This window comes from Drosophila yakuba, chromosome 2L, assembly GCF_016746365.2.
Source record: "Drosophila yakuba strain Tai18E2 chromosome 2L, Prin_Dyak_Tai18E2_2.1, whole genome shotgun sequence".
In the NCBI taxonomy this organism is placed as follows: domain Eukaryota; kingdom Metazoa; phylum Arthropoda; class Insecta; order Diptera; family Drosophilidae; genus Drosophila; species Drosophila yakuba.
Genome location: NC_052527.2, coordinates 9628023 through 9645417, shown reverse-complemented (window position 1 = coordinate 9645417; position 17395 = coordinate 9628023). Strand labels below are relative to the sequence as shown.

Here is a 17395-nt window from a genome sequence, read left to right as displayed (position 1 = left end):
TTGTAGAAGTCTTTTATTTTATAAAGGCTACTCTTTTCTTACTATCAAAATTTAGTTCTGAATTTTTATTTACTTAGAGTATAGAATAGCTATTAAAAAAATACAGAAGTTCTTAAGTTCTGAAGGTCTTGTTCACTCCATCCATGACCATGAAATTTCCGGAGAGGGCTGCTTCCTGGACGAAGACAATGCAGTTAATCGGAGGAGGAATAGTCAGGACTCGGGATATCCAATACCAGACAGAGGGACATGTGAGCCCTCTTTTGTTGGCTGAAATCGAAAATCCTTTGTTCACCGACTAAGCGCTTTTTAATTAGATTTCAAGCATGCCTGCGAGTCCTGTGAATCGGACACAAGGATCTCCTAGTAGATGCATTGCTCATGCTCATGCCTATCGTTCAGTTTTTAACCATGTTAAAGTTTTAGGGTGTTTTGCAACAACTGCTGCTTGGTGCAAAGAAAAATCAACAATTGTAAATCATTTCAACAAATGTCGACCACGTGATTTCCGGCGGCACGTGCTCCAGCTTCAAGACGCCCCTGCTTCCGGTTCCGCCAGCAGCTGCCGAAGCAGAAATTATTGGCAAAGCGTTTAAGCGCAATAAATATGTTTGATTGCTGGCAAGTTGCCCAAAAAGATGTATATCTAAAGATAAATATATACGTGAAATCCCGGCATCCTGCGATCCCTTTTCTCCCACTCAGTGCAAATTTGTAATTCATTTAAACGCGCAACTAAACCGCTTCAAGCTGTTTGCTCTGCACTTTTTAATAGTCGCGGATTGTACACCATACTGAGTTCACTGTGACAAAAACTGTTAAAAATGAATTCAATGGGTATTCAATAAAATAGGGTTCATTTATGTTTTAAGTAGTAACTATATGCTCCAAATTATTAATTATGTATATGTAAATATTATATGTATGTTCTCAGCGTTCGGAACATTCAATTAATATATATATTTCTTTAATATTAACCCCATATATTTTACAGAAATTTATATTCAGTTTAAATGTAAGTTAGTTTAAATAAGTTTTTTTTGCAGTGCAGTTTCAGGAAGCTGCACAGACGAAACTCCGCTGAATTATCCAGCCAGCCAAAGGGGCCACGAACATTGCTCGACTAAATCAAACGAAAGCGCAGCTAAAACGCTTTTGTGCAATTCGATTATTTACGTTTATTCTTCTTAAATGATATTTCCAGTCTGGCCAGTGGGTTCGGTGGCACAAGGAGCAAGAAACCAATTATTTGCCGACGGAGCGGAGTAGCAGTTAGCAGTTAGCAGCAGTTGGCCAGCCGGAGGGCAAGCAATTTGTAAGGAAATGAAGCGCAAGCAGTGGAACCGGAAAATGTGGTGCAGTTGAAAGGCGAAAGGGTAAACAAAAGATCAAATTAATAGCCGCACAGCATCGATATCGAAACCGGGATGGCATGGATGGAGGGGGCAAATACAGCTGTGTGTGCTGCAACATCTTGCAGTGGGCAAACATTGAAACAGGTGCTATGGCTTCGAGTTCCAAGTTCCAGCGGATCTAGACAGTATAAAAAACCGGAGGTGACACCTAGAAAGCATCACAACCACTTCCGGCCTTCCACAAGCAACAGTTCGTCTGCAAGCCACAATATGTCAGCTAAATATACCCTGATCTTTGCCCTGGCGGCCCTCTGCTGCCTGGTGGTCTCCAGCGAGGCGGCGGCCCAGCGCAGCCGAGTCCTCAGCTCTCGCCGTGGCTCCGAGCTGGTCGAGAAGACCTCGGACAACCAGGAGGAGCTCGAGCTGGCCGCCCAGGAGCAAGAGCTGCAGCGCCAGGAGCAGGAGGAGCAGAATGACAAGCTGGAGGGACGCAGTGATGACGTTGCCGCGGGCACCGATAACAAACAGGACAAGGAGACCGCCACCAACAAGAAGGACACCATCGTGAAGCCCAACAAGGATGATGCCCGTGCCCGCCGCATCGTTCGTGCCGGTCGTCGTCGTGGTGGACGCCGAGGTGGTCGTCGTGGTGGCCGCCGATCCGGGCGCCGTGGAGGACGACGAGGTGGACGCAGGCGCGGTGGACGACGTGGTCGTGCCGGTGCTCGCCGTCGGACCTCCATCAAGAGGCGTTCCGGCAAGGGCAGCAAGGCCTAAGAAATTCCCCTAACAGATATAAGACTAACCCGCCTGCTACACCGATTCGATACACACATAAATAAATTATGATTTAAACTCAAAAACGCTATATTGATTTCTTTTTTATTCATATATTGCTGTATTTCAGCTTAATTATTTTCCAAGCCTGCATCTTAGACCGATCCCTTTTATTTCTCTATAGCAATGCATCTAAGTGCCAAAACTATCGAGCCATAACTTTCTGCCATGAGGACATACTGTCATTCTAAACAATAGTCAGCCTATAGTTTGTCAGTATACCATGATACCATTCATAAATCATGGAGTTGTGAAAGTCTATTTTCAAGAAGCATAGTTCATTAAAAAATGTGTATTAATTAAGTTTTAATAACATGTTTGAAGTTTAATCTATTCAAGTTTTAATAACAAGTTTGAAGCTTAATCTATTTAATCAGCACTTAATGGAATCTCGATTACAGAAAAATCATTGTTAAAGACCCTCTGCAAGTGCTACTTTCTACTTTCAACAGCCTCTGGTAAAAAATTTGCAAAGCGCAGGCCAGTGTCGGCCTGATTCGCATTCTTTGCGATGTCCTTTCGTCCTTCTCATTCCATCGTCCTTTGGACCTATGCCTTCCCTGCAGCGACGTGACATGTGACAAGAAGTTGCCGCGATGTTGCTGCAACAGCTGCTGTCGCCTGGCGGCTGAAGTCCTTGGTCCTTCCTGCTCGTGCGAGCACCCGAAAAATGATGAATGTGCCAATGTTACTGGGCATTTGCCACATCCTCTTGGTCTTGGTCCTGGCCGTGCCTTCATACACTCTGCCAAACTTCCTTGGCTTTGTGCTGCAGTCGAGGCGAAAGTTTTGCGGCCGCCGCCAAGTTTCTATCCATTCCGGGATTATTAGACACCATTTGGTGCAACATGAGCAGTCCGTACCCGCGGTGGCACTTGGTGGTGGTGTTAGCTCCAGCTGGAACACCGCCAGTCCATCAAGACAGAAGACAGAAGTTTGTGCAAGTGTAGAATAGCCCTACAGACGAATGTCTAAAACGAGCTAGTCGGGCGGCTCAAATTAAACCACAAATAGTTTGAGGCCTGCAGGAAATTAAACTCATATGAATGGAGTACATCGGCCACTGCCATGCTGCACATTTCGATGGGACTGAGGTTCATCATCGTCCAGGATTTGGAATTCGGGGAACACAGATAATGAGCCATGCATGTTACGGCAGTGGCCTTTGGTTATCGTTTAATTAAGGCAGTCCGATGCGAAATGTGCATTGTGAAATGTTTGGAAGTTTGTAATTTCCTTTGCAGCTGCAACATGTGTCCCTATTCATTGGAATTCACTAAGCGACACCGAGATGTAGACAAAAAGTTTGGCCTTTGTCTGAGTTGATTCAGCCAACAATAGGCGGCCATTGTTTGGCTTTTAGCAGCAACAAAAGCCAAAGAGCCAAACAATTTAGATGGGACAATAAGCCAACGGAAATTAAATTGGCTGCTCTAGTTTACATAGTAGTTCTCGCCTATCATCTCGAAAAAGAACGCAAGGAAAGCTGTTTTGAAACGAATTTAAATTAAACATTCAAAGGAATACGAGTATATGTACAAACGGAGAAAGTCGGAATGAAAGCATAATTATCATTATATGCCCATACACCAGTCTTATCTATTTACGCCTGTCTTTGATAAGCCTAGAAATAGGAAAATTAAATTAAATTGTACTTTGCGATAGGAAAATACAATGTAGTAGCATACATTTTCATTAGAACTATTAGTTTAAGCCTTGACAACTTTTACTTTAACTCAAAACAATTTAGTGATGCTAAAACTTAAAAAATACACGAAACAACAGATACAACTTTTAATTTTTATCTTTAATTTTTACTAGAACTCTTAGTTGAATCCCTAAGAATTTTTACTTCGTCTCAAACCCAATTTATTGAAGCTAAAACTCAAAAAATACACGCAACAACAAATAGAAACTTGGGACTAGCGTTAACTTTCATTAGAACTTTAAGTCGAAACCAATGGATTTTTTATTCTTCTCAAAACCAATTTATTGATGCTAAAACTGAAGAAATACAAGAAACAACAGATTGAAACTTGGGATTTCTTGTTCAATGCAATCCAAACCGCCCAAAAAGAAACTGAGAATATTGTTCAATAAATTTAATATTCCACAATGGTGCCTTCCTTGAATGGGACTTAATACAAATCCGCTGAACAAGATGAAAACCAAAATCTGTTATTCAGATTGACTTGGCACACAAAGGCGACCTCAGCCAAATAGCGTGTACACGATTTCAGTTTTTCTTTGCTTTATTAAATACTTTTTCAGGCCCACTGTTACTTTTGGTGGGCGACAACAAGAATAACGAGTACATTTTCGCAGTGGGACCAGAAAAATGGAAAATCACTTGCCGATTTTCAATTGAGCGGCGGAAATGTAACGGAAATAAATTTACATAAATACAATATGGTGCGTGCTTCTCGGCGCCATTTTATTTGCACAACATATACGAGAGTCTACACATGTGTGCGTGAATGGAAATGCACACACATACACACCCCCACACACACACATACGAAACATATTTGCACCGAAGTGCGTATTGATTTGCGGCATATGCATGTGAAATGTTTTCCTCGTTCCGATACAAAAATGTGAATTTAAATGGCGGCTCCATCTTCGTGTGCCCACTTTGTTTAATGCCGGCAAATATTTTCAGCACTTCGTGACCAAATTTCGGAGCGCACTATCTCGAGTGTAAATAGTGCACACACCTGCCTTAACTGCCATTCGAATGGCGTCAGGTACATTCCTAGCTTTTCGTTTTTATTTTAACGTATTTTACCTATTTTTGGCGGCATGCACCTGGCATTATTTGCATAAGATAAAAGATGAAAAACAGACCTAAGTTAAGGCGCCCGTCCTTCAAGTGCTTACCAACCAAAAAGCGTCGTCCTAAATGTATTTTCCATAGGAGCCAAGCAAATCCCAGAGTTCTCCAAAAAGAAATGGCGGCGATGGCGAACCTGATAAAGACAACACATATTGAAGGGGTCTTCGGCAGAAGGACGAAGGAAGAAGGTCCTGGGCCTGGAATGGGGCCTCTGTCGCCATTTTGTAGCATTTGCAACTTATATGCATATGTGGTCGAGGAGCAGTCGACTCTTGCCCGGAGAACAAGAAAACGAGCAAAACTCCAGACCGCCAACGTGCTCTGAAATTACATTTTCCCTACACGAATATTTCCCACTACCAACTGCACGAAAATGCACCAGATTTTTTCGCTGTTCCCACATTCTACACCTACCCTCTTCATTCAGAAATCGACGTTGGTCTGCACAGTGGTTGGAAAACAATTGGAAACATTCTGAGTTTTCCGGTACTCTCGGAGCTTCACAATTATTAAATAAAGTAATGTAAAATAATGTAATGAAGTGTAATGAAAATATGGTTTAAAATATGGTTCGTAAGTGGTAAGTATTTAATAAAGGGTTCCTAATGCCATCCTATCTCATTTAAAAATATTAAAATAAATAACAGTATTTTAGTTATATGGCAGATTTAAAAACTAAACATAATGATCGATAAAATGAACTTATACTTAGCATTATTTAGTACTGATAAGTATAAAATACGAATTCGAAAGAAAAAAGTTAGCTTCGAAGGCACACTGTATACCATCTTAGTTTGACTGGCATGGAAATCGGTGTTACCACTCGTAAGTTTGCCGTATTTTACAAATGCATTTGACATAAATTTTAAAAGGCTTAAGTGCCGAAGTCTCCGCCCTTGGCGGGCCTTGATAAAAAGGGTAAAGCAGGCCTTTAAATCCCAGTTGGGTGAAGACATAAAATAGAGCAATTACGGCAAAGATCATAAATTATGCAAAGCCCGGCAACAAGTGCGCGATAAGTCCGGAAACCGAGCCTGCGAAGTGAAATATGTGTGAATGCGGATGGAAGTTTGTCTGACAATCATCACTCACTCGCAGGCACTCACCACTCATCGCGAATTGAAATCCCTCCAAAAGTGTCCTCCGCACACTACATATAGAGTGTGTATATATATATTGTATGGGGAAAAACGGGGAAAAGCAAGCCAAAGACACTCTAAGAACTGAGTGCACGTCGTTTATCAACTGGCGGTGGAAAATGCATTCTGGCGCTGCAAGTTGCCAGCTGTATTCACACTCACATTCACATTCAGATTCAGATTGCGATGCACACTCGGATTCAGGCACCTCCGCCAGTTGACAGTGGCAGTGACATGCAAATCGGGTTTATCCTTCTGCCCAGGCATTAAGTGTGTGCGATTTTCTTTCAACGAGACAATTTAACAGAAAAACTCATGCTCGACAGCTTGCCAATGCCAATGCGAGTGTGTGGGTGCAAAAGGGCGCCATTGCAATTGCAGTTATGAATAAATACATATAGCAGTTTGAGCCGCCGCCTAAGTGCCCCCCCTGGTTTCTACCCGTTTTTTAGCTTTTTCTAGGCCTTCAAAACCACCCACTCCGCCCACTCCGCCCACTCCGCCCACTCCGCCCACTTCGCCCACACATTGGCGTGTGGTGAGGCGTGTTATCGTCGGATTTGCATGCTTGCACAAGCCATAAATGTCAATTGGCATGGCAGGCGGGATTTCGAGGAGCCAAGTGGCTGCGAAAGCACATAAGTGCCGAGGAAATGGAAAGCGCCCCAGCTGGTGTCATAATTACAGATGACTATCAACCTAATAAAGCGATAAGAAAATCCACTTAAAGGAGTAAATAAAAAAAGTGCTTCAATTACTAAGGGACTTTTCTTCCGAATGTGAAAAGGCAGTGCAGTGAGCAGAGCACAGTCGTACAAATTAGACATATTGAAGTGAAACTACATCTTAGTGTGCTTCACAAACTATTTGTTTAATTTCTGCATCTGCAATCCAAGTTGTACTGTAACCTCAAATACGATTATCCACTTAATAGAGATAAAACGCAAGATAGAAACTAGATAGAAACTTGACCTATCACCTTCAGCTTTAACTCCGAATTAACCCCAGTATTTCGTTTCCCAAACCATCAGATATATGTCTGTATTTATCACACAAACTGGGGTGTTTGAAAGTAAGGCACAGAAAGTATGGGACTCGCCCCTTCCAGAAACGCCAGCAGAATGAACTGATTTAAATGCTAAAGTGAACGATTATCATTTCGATTTTGTATAAATAGCACATGAATTATTCATTGGCACTTACTTATGCGCCATCAAAGTGACTTAGGGGCTGCCGGAGCTGCTTATATTCAACTCCCTGCCCAGCCAACTGCCGCCTTTGAGATGACAATATGATGATGCCGGGGCTTATTGAACCCAAGTCGGGGAATACAATATTTGTCGCCCACATTAACACCAGCCGTCGTTTAGATATCATAGTTTGATAAAGTCAACTTTTCGAATTAAAGTAATTTCCTGTTGTTGCTGAACTTGTACCGACACCGCACACACGTACATTGTATATATAGTATAGAGGAGCTGGCGGGGATTGGGAAAAGTTGTCACAATTGTTATTCCAACAGATGTAGCATTGCGTCAGAGGGAGACAGATAACACACAAATTACTGTCGATTTCATTTTACGCCTTGAGCAGGAAAACTTTACTCCACCGCCGAATCCTCCGCAGAATAGGAGCCGGAATCCTGCATCGCGATGGAGTTGCGTCTGCGGCATCCTTGTCCTGAAATTCGATAAGGCGACAGACACGACAGCGCTAAAACCTGGAAGCAATTTGTGCATAAACGTTCACGACGATAAAATTCGCAGTTTTGTTTATTTTTCTGACAGATTCCAAGGAGCAAGAAGTTGTCGAGGATGTTGCCGTCGGCAATGAAAAGCTTTGAAATCCTGTTCTCGGTTTGTTCAAGGATGTTTCCACCGGTGAGCTGGAATTAGTTTTTGATTTGTTCCCGTCTCGGTTTCGGCTTGGACAGGAGTTTGCTCGGAATACTAAGAAGGCGGCATCGATTTTAAACCCATGCTGACTGAACATTGCAAAAAAAGTAAGTCTTTAGAAAAATCAAAAAAAATTTACTAGTTTGTTTATCATATGAACATTTGTGAGTAGGTAAGATGCTTATTACTTAGTTTGACAGACATTTCGATGTTATTTAGTCACATTTGCGATATAATCACACCGAAACAATCATTAGCCATCGACTACACCCCCGATCGGCTGACATAGTGCCCAAACGCATAATGGTAAATCAATAGGGAGAAACAAAAAACATTCAATCAAATATTGGGCTTTTTATCCACGTGCCGGCAGCGTGAATTAAATTCGAATCGAGGCCCACAAAGTGGGTGGGAAATGGTTATGCTGAATGGCAAACACACCACAATGCCTGGCTAAAACGTCAATCACACTGGCAATCAAAGTGGCAACAGAGAGGGGCAGAAAAATTGCAACAAATCCGGAAGCTATTCGCATGTCAGCTGGAAATTATAATTGATGCGATACTAATACGATACCCATTTTACAGCCGCAACACATTCGCAACTGATGACGATTGATGCGATGCAGTCGCGGAAAAAGGCTTGGGAACTACACGATGATGGAAATGATGGGGATGATGGGGATGATGGGGATCTCGGGACTGGGAACTGGGAACTGAAACTGCCACCCATAAGAATCGGACTGATGGCGTATGTCATTAATGTCGCCAATGATGTTGCTGACAAACACACTCATGCCACACCCACAGCAGCAAACATTGGCTACAAATGGGAAATGGTTGGGAACGCAATTGTCATCCGAGAGTAGGGTCCTTCGCATGGCCATGGCTTTTTGCCGCCTGCTCCTGGTCCTGCTGGTTCCTGGGTCCACTCTGCGGGTCCTGGTAATTAGATGAGTGTGCCATAAATCATTTTCTAAATCATTTGTTGCTGCTCCCTCGCAGTTGCAACTGCTGCTGATGGCCCTGATAGTCGTCTGTCCGGCTGCTGACTTTTTCCATCCGATTCCTTTCGGTTGGACAGTCTGAAATAGACAGAAACAATCACAAACAGCCAGTTGAGCAATTACACTAGAGCGAAACCAAAACACATAGTGAACAAGGGGGTCTTGCACAAACTGAATAACTCTTAAATATGCGGCTTAATATTGTACAGCTTAACCAGGTTTTGATAAATGCAGTTCAAAAGATTAAATTAGTTTCAATATTATGCTTTGAAATCGGTTTATTTATAGTTTAAATATTGACGAGCTCAACATTGGTTTTAAAGCTGAAACAATTTAAAGCCCCAGATGCCAAAATTAAGCCATTTCTATTGAAGGTGAACTTTTTTCCCCTTTTCTGTTCCGAAATCTATGGTACTAGACTGCCACCACAGATATTAATCGCAGCAGTTGATCAGGCCATTGTCCTTCCCTTAAACGCTTTCAATTGTTGGCCATAAACGGTGGGCTTCTTGGCCAAGCCACAGCGACCTACGACCAACATGTTACTCATTATGCAAGTCACAGTCACAGGAACCGGGGGAATACATGGTACAATATGCGGCTGAAGGACTTTTCAGGGGATGGGCGCATTGGTGGAAACACAAGACGACCACCAGGGGGGCACAGTGTCTACAACCTAAAGCGCATATTACTCGTACTATGAGCCACGCCCACCGGCAACTAACAAGGCAAACAAGCCGGCCAACAGGGAGGACCCACAAACAAACAAACAGGCCAAGGGGGAAAGGGGAAGGGATAACACAAGGATAACGCGAAGGGGGTCGAAATGGCAATAGCTGCTAATTGTGTAGAACAACGAAGAAAATTGCAGGGAAAACAAATGGTACGATCCATGGGAATGTCAAGGGGAGAGCTAGCTGGGCGTGGCCGGGCGAAAGTTTAACTATAAAATACTGCGACACATCCAGCAGATACAGATACCAACTACGTACTAACTCCTTAGCCAGCTGACCAGCAAGGAATAAAGGAGTCAACAGTGTCAGCAGTGGCGCACGAGAACATATTAAGGGAAAAAGGGGGTCCACATAAATAACTTAATAACCTAAGAAACGTTTCTGGAAAAATAATATTTAAATTACTATTTAAAATTACTTATAAATACGTACCATCCGCTGCCTATTGTTACTATATAATTGAAATGGCACGCCACTGGGATGTGAAGCTGCAAAGTGGTCAAGTTTATGGCAAATGCACTTTAAGTGCTAAAAGTCGAAGCTGCATGGTTGCATTGACGCCGACATTAATCGCCTTACCAAGTGCATGGAGTGCAGCTGAATGGCTTTTCCTTAAGATGCCGCAGATGGGGCGGATGGCCAATGAGATGGCGAATTGCGGCCACTTTTCATGTTAATTAAGGTGCGACAAACACACATCGGAGTTAAGAGAGATCTGGGGATTCGGCTTATGCAGATTTATGGGCGCCCACGAGCCCAAAGGGCCGAACTGCTCGAACAGCAAAACTTTTGCGACATTTTGGCTATTGTGTCCGTCTAGCATGGACATAATTAATAGTTGCTAAAAGGTGAGATAGTCGCACAAAGGCCGCATACACAAATGTGGGAAATGTTTTGTGAACTCCTCGGTGTTCTGCTGCCGCCTCAATGAAAAGTTACCCAGATAACATAATTATATTTCAGTTTTAATTGTAATTTATGTCCTGGCCAAGCGCATGATTTATTGGCCGTATGTGTTTTTGCAGCCAAAGTGTTAAATTTATTGAATTTTGGCCACCCAGGGAGCTAAGTTGGCTCTTACCTTAAATAAGCTGGAATATTTGAGAAGGGACTTTTAATACAATACAAAATGTAGTTATGGAAAGGTTTTCATAATTGCAATTTACTCAAGCGTTGCTACACTTTATTTTGCTAGCATTGAAATTATTATCAATAATCAGCATGGTTTAATTTTCTTCATTACACATTTACACAATTCATTAATTATTTAAAACAAAAACTTGTTTAATCGATTGCCCACGCTTTCGAATAAAAATAAATTAAAACAAGAGAGAACGCTATAGTCGAGTTCCCCGACTATCTGATACCCGTTACTCAGCTAGTGGAAGGGAGAAGGAGAGTCTTAAACACAGTTTTTGGCGGTTTGTAGGCGTTATAGTGGGCGTGGCAGAAAGTTTTTTGGCAAATCGATAGAAATTTACAAAACCAATACAAAAATGAAAAAATTTCAAAACATTTTTCAAAAGTGTGGGCGTAGCAGCTTTGGGCGGTTTGAGGGCGTTAGAGTGGGCGTGGCAGAAAGTTGTTTGGCAAATCGATAGAAATTTACAAAACCAATACAAAAATGAAAAAATTTCAAAACATTTTTCAAAAGTGTGGGCGTGGCAGTTTTGGGCGGTTTGTGGGCGTTAGAGTGGGCGTGGCAACATGAATCGACAAACTTGCGCTGCGTCTATGTCTCTGGAGTCTGTATGCTTAATCTCAACTTTCTAGCTTTTGTAGTTCCTGAGATCACAGCGTTCATACGGACGGACAGACAGACAGACGGACAGACGGACAGACAGACGGACGGACAGACGGACATGGCCAAATCGACTCGGCTATTGATCCTGATCAAGAATATATATACTTTATATGGTCGGAAACGCTTCCTTCTGCCTGTTACATACTTTTCAACGAATCTAGTATACCCTTTTACTCTACGAGTAACGGGTATAAACATTTAATTAGCGAAATTAACGCAATTTTAAGAGCAACGAAAGCAATTTCTTTTATTGGATTACCGAACCCATTTCCAGCAAACTGATTAAATCACGTTAATTTTCGCGTGGGTTGTCATGGAAATAAAGTGAGCCAATTATGATATTTAAGTGGGACAATATTTGCCAGCTGTCAGCCGCAGAAACTCGTGATCCCTATTAGCCTTCTTGAGCATTATGGACAAGTGGCCTTTCCTGCTGCCAAACTTAGGCAATGTCAACAAATCAATGCGAAGTATACAAACACAGCACAAAGGCATCGAACTAATTAAATGGCGATTTGTGTCAATGATAAGGATAATAATTGCCTGGCGAGCAAACCAACACAGAGGACTAGAAATTTTCCACGACTTTCTTTTATTTCCAGATGTGCGGGTGCCGCTGCCTAATGAAGCATTATGTCATAGAAATATATTTATATATTATGCCGCGCACTGAACCAAGAAATTACAAAAATAAGAGGAAATCAAACAGCACGTCTTCTATTCAAGTCCCCACACCCATTCCTCCATCGTTGTCCGTATTTGGACAAGCCATCATCAAGATGTTTCGAGTCATTGAAACAAAGGCCAAGTCGAGTCAATCAAACAAAAGAACGGCCGGTGTCCCATTTCTCATCTCCCCACTCCAAGTCTCAGATATAGTACATCCGAAGTCAGAAGATAGAAAACAGAAGACAGAAGACTCAACCACCTACAGATAACGCCCAGCAACAATACAGACACGTTTGTGTTTCGATGCCCATTGAACTGTGGGAAAAATGTCAACATTATGAGTTGATGATAGGCCGGCGGCGATGGGTAGCTGATAGTCGTGGAATTTAGGGCGAAATATTTGAGCTACCAACCCCGCCCCCAAAGATATACGTTTTGTCCATCATAGCGGGGGTCAGTGGGTCGACGGTCATCTGCCCAAACATCCCTCTTATCATCAATCTTTGCGCCTCAACACTTTGAGGATGCTGTGGCACTTGATGACTGTTGAGCCCTGATGAAGTTATAATATTTATTTGGTTTATTATCCCAACTGCTTGTGGTTCTCAGGGTGAATGGATCTGCTTAGACAGTCGCTGATGGCTCATATTTTAGCACCATTTGGGTCAAGCTTTTTCCACAGAATAGAAGTTAGTTCTTTATTTTGGTGTAAATCAGCAAAAACATTTAAAAGCAGTTTATATTTTGGATAAGTTAGTAGGGAGTAAATTCATAATGCTGACAATATTTGGTGAGAAGTTGTTATTAAAACATATTTGATTAAAGCTAACTACTAACTGTACTGGATTTACCAACATTTATAACACTATCCAAGGAACTTCTGGGGTAACTTTTCATACCAATATAATATACCTATGTATATACACAGAACTCTGTATCTTTATTATTCCGACATCAATATTCCAGCTGCATCGATAAGTCATGGCCCACGACGGTGGACATTTCGCACCGTAAAGTCTTGTATGTTCCTTTCAGGAAGAACTTTTCGCGAGGAGGAGAACATTTTTATCAACTTTTCCAGCGCTATCGAAGGCAGCGGGCTCAACAAATGCCCTGTCAGAATTTATAAAAATGTATTTCGGCAAAAGTGAAAAATCATTCACATAACCCACCCAGTCACACACCCAGTCGCACACACACTTCCCATTGTCGCAGCTTCGGCACACGTGCTGAAGAATGGCGAAAGTATGGCAGAAATGGCAGTGATGTGGCCTTAACTCCACTTTGGTGGGGCTGATGGGTGGTGGGTGTTGGGTGTTGGGTAGTGGGTGGTGTGTAGTGGGTGGTGCTGCTCGTTTGACACTGCCCCAATGGCCCTTTGTTGTTCCCGCTGTGTGGGTGATTGTGGGGCTGTCACGCTGTTTTGGCAACATTGTTACGTATGTCGGCTAAATCGTTTCGGCTGTCTGACTGTCTATCTGCCAGCTTCTTTCAGCCAAAATCTCACCGGCAACGAGGTGTTAAGCAAGCAATTGTATTAACCTTATCGCAACTTTGATTTATGCATGTAAACACAGAAAGCGATGCTTGTCAAGGAATCGATCATGTCAAGAGCATCCGCACAGGCTTACTAATGAGTTCTTATAAATAACAATGCAGATTTCAATAACAGCATGTGAAAATAATTGATGTAAGTTGGGATACAAAATCAGCTAGTTAAGTAGGCCATACAATGCGACATTTTTATATCAATCGCCTTTTGTATCCACTACTTAAATATATAATTTTTTTAAAACTTCGAAGCATAATGCTCTTCAATAAATAACTAATTAATGTTGACTTTGACTGGAGATTCCTAAAGTAGTAAATCAAAAGGTTGATCTTATTGTGACCACAACCCTTTAATGGATACTACTTAAGGAAGCTTCCATCAAACACTTTTCCTTGAACTCAACTATTTCACTTACTATTCCACACTGAATGACACTCAAGAAAACGCCTGTAATTTATAGGCAGATCTCTTAACTCCTCAAGCCAATTATGGCTTATCAACAATTTCCATTATCTCTGCTAATCCACAAATGCAATCCCAAAATGCCTCTCTAACTGTGCCTAAATAAATAGTAAATATTTGCTTGCGATACAAATCGTGCTATTGTGTGAAAAAATTACAGTTCAATATTTTTACTTTAAATCGATTAAATTAGTTATTATATGGTTTTAAAGATTTTTAAGATATATTAAACAATTACATTGTACATATTTACTGGCTGCATCAAGAACCCGTAAAATATATGCAGACTATTAAATTTTCACTTAAATGTCTCCTCTCTTTAAAAATCCAATGAATAATGAATCATTATCAGTGTAACTATTATAAACAGATACATTCTTGCCACAACTTCTTTAAATTTAGATTTAACTACTCTGATGTATGAATTATTTGTAAATTAGTCAATTTATTGCGCCAGTACTTTAAACGCGGCCCTGCACATAATCCCAGCAGCAATCAGCGCCACGCCGAGCCAGAGCCCGATGAATCTCGGGCAGCTCACAGGACGAATGAGAGGCAGACCCTATCGCATATTCACACACAGACACACTTACTCCCGGTTTAATAAAACAAAATCCTGCGGCGATAATTTACAACACGATTGTGCTTGGCAAATTGCTTTGATTTAAGCGCGCCAACGTGCCAGGACTGCGCACATCCTGCGCTCCGAAAAAAATGGAATAAAAACAAGCAGTCAACATTGGACAAGGAAAAACCAGCCACAAGATGCTCCTCCACACACACACACACACACACACACATGCAATGGGGTGTATATGTGGACGTGTAACGAGCACACACACACGCACACCTTACACACTTGAGTGGCAAGCCGAGACGAAGGCAAACCAATTCAACATCCGTTTGCCGCTAATTCACACGCACACACTCGCAGCGGCGAGGAGCTGGCATCCTGGCAGCAAGGATATATGAAATACGCGCAAATAACGTGTTAGGAAAATGGCGTGAAAATTGTTATATATATTATATCCGTACGCTGAAGCACTTGATATGATTTCTTATGCCCCATTCACTGCAAAAGGTGTTGAGCAGCTCGCTTTCTACCCACGCTCCATTGGAGCTGCGAAGGATGTGTGCCAGCGATGGGCTCCAAAATCAGGGGAAGCCTCAGATTCAAATTAAAATGTGGGAAACTCACTCTGTTCGAGCTGAGATTGGAGGTCGGTTGAGGCAATAGGTGTACACATAGTTATATTGGGGCGTTTTTACAGATACATATGGATACAACTTTTTTTACCTAACTGTTTAGGGTAGAAATATTTTATTTAAAACAATATTTAACATATAGTACTCATAAAATCAAAAGTAACCAATTCATGAACTAAACTCTTTTATTTAAGATGTACAAGTTTCTTAGCCAATCGTTTTCCCTTTTAAAATATAAGTTAATTTGATGATGAGGTAATAATGTGTTGTCATTCAAAGCTTTGCCTTTATAAATCTGTATAATGTAATGCAAATGCTAGTACGAAAAACCAAGAAATTTACCAAGCTAAAATAAGGGAAATATATTACATCCTTATGTTTGATTTACTCTTTGTTTATAATTTCACCAATCGAGTTTCCACAAACTATTTTTTCTGGTTCACACTAAAGAGATACCAACTTCATTGGCAGGGAAACTGCAGTTTAAAGACAACGCGACCGGATTCTGAAATCCATTTTACGGGTGCCAAGTGCCAGACCAAACCGAATGTCTGTAAACTTGCACGTGACTTTGGCGCAACTTGCAATATTTGCAGCTAAGGCCAAAACCAAAACTAAGCTGCCAACAACAATGGCAACTCCTGGAAAACTCCTGAAATCAAAACTAAAAATTCTGAAAGTCACATAGCAGAAGTTTTCCATGCAGGTATCGTAGATCCAACGGAAGACTGCCAAAGTCTGTGACTGTTTGCTTAAATGATTTCGCAGTTTTTTCCCCACTCTCTCTCTCGTCCAGAACTTTTCTTCCTTTTTGTTTGCAAGTATACTTGTTCGGTTTCCTTTTTTTTATATTTTTTGGCTGGGCGCCGCATAAAAACTAATATTGTGCTGGCAGTTTATTGGAATTCGGGCAAAGAGGAACTTCTAACAGGTAGTATCTTGTAATTTTATGGAGTTAGCCGTGGGGACTTTGCTTTATGGAAATCGCAGCCAAAAATGTCGTAAAATCAACGCAGGCCACGCATACAAAAAAAATGGCGCTAAACTCCTCGACAAACTTCTGCGACGGATTTTGTCTTGCTGTTAGTTTCTGCCAATTCGGCAGATGACACAAAAGTACCCCCGAAATTGTTATCCACATTAAACAGTTCGCCGCAGCTTTTCGCCAGTTGCGTATCCTGCGGATTGTACGCTTACGTGACGCGTATTTCGCATGCAGGACACGTGAACCTTTGGTCCTATCAATAGGTATTTTCGTTGGCTGCGCATCGATGGCTCTAATTAATGTTTAAACTCTGGCCTTTATTATTCAGTGATTCCACCGCCATGGGACGTCCGGTCGCCACATAAAAACTAAGCATCGCACGGTGAATGCTTTTGGCAAGCCCAGTGTTCAATGACCGAAATGGCAGAGTTGGGCAAGCCGCAAAATTTAAGCAAGCTAGTGCAAAATTAATTTTCATTGTAAACAGCACTAAATATGCAGTGTATACAGAAAGTTCAGATAGTAAAAGCCCTGAGGTGCTTATTAGAGAACTGCAGCAAGCAACCGGCACTCTAAGTGCACCCGCTAACAATCTGTATTCATAACATTTGTATTATAAGTAAGATAGCTGAAAGTATTACCTTACATTAAAAGGAAATAAATTACACTAATTAAAAATACTAAATACAACTAAGTACTAAATACTAAATAATACTAAGTACTAAATACTAAATTATACTAAGTACTAAATACTAAATAATACTAAATACTAAATAATACTAAATACTTAATACTAAATAATACCAAAATACATGTGCCCTTCTCTGCGCTTCTCAAAAGTCCTACGTAAGCAAACAACTTTTTCGATGTTTTTTTTTTTAAATACTAATTGTGAGTGAGTGGTGCAATGATATC

General features: G+C 41.4%; 1 protein-coding gene and 1 long non-coding RNA gene across 2 annotated transcripts; one reads left to right on the top strand and one right to left on the bottom strand.

The window, feature by feature from the left end:
• Window positions 1–1401: 1401 nt before the first annotated feature.
• On the top strand, window positions 1402–2199 carry LOC6527540 (protein nemuri). Its single transcript, XM_002088594.4, has one exon. The coding sequence runs from the start codon at window positions 1428–1430 to the stop codon at window positions 2130–2132; it is 705 nt and encodes a 234-aa protein (XP_002088630.2). The 5' UTR covers window positions 1402–1427; the 3' UTR covers window positions 2133–2199.
• A 4818-nt stretch (window positions 2200–7017) lies between these two features.
• LOC120320817 lies at window positions 7018–9336 on the bottom strand. The gene is made up of 2 exons (XR_005560389.2): window positions 7371–9336; window positions 7018–7305 (listed from the first exon to the last, which is right to left on the bottom strand). It is a non-coding gene; the product is annotated as an uncharacterized LOC120320817 (long non-coding RNA).
• Between the last annotated feature and the right edge of the window lie 8059 nt (window positions 9337–17395).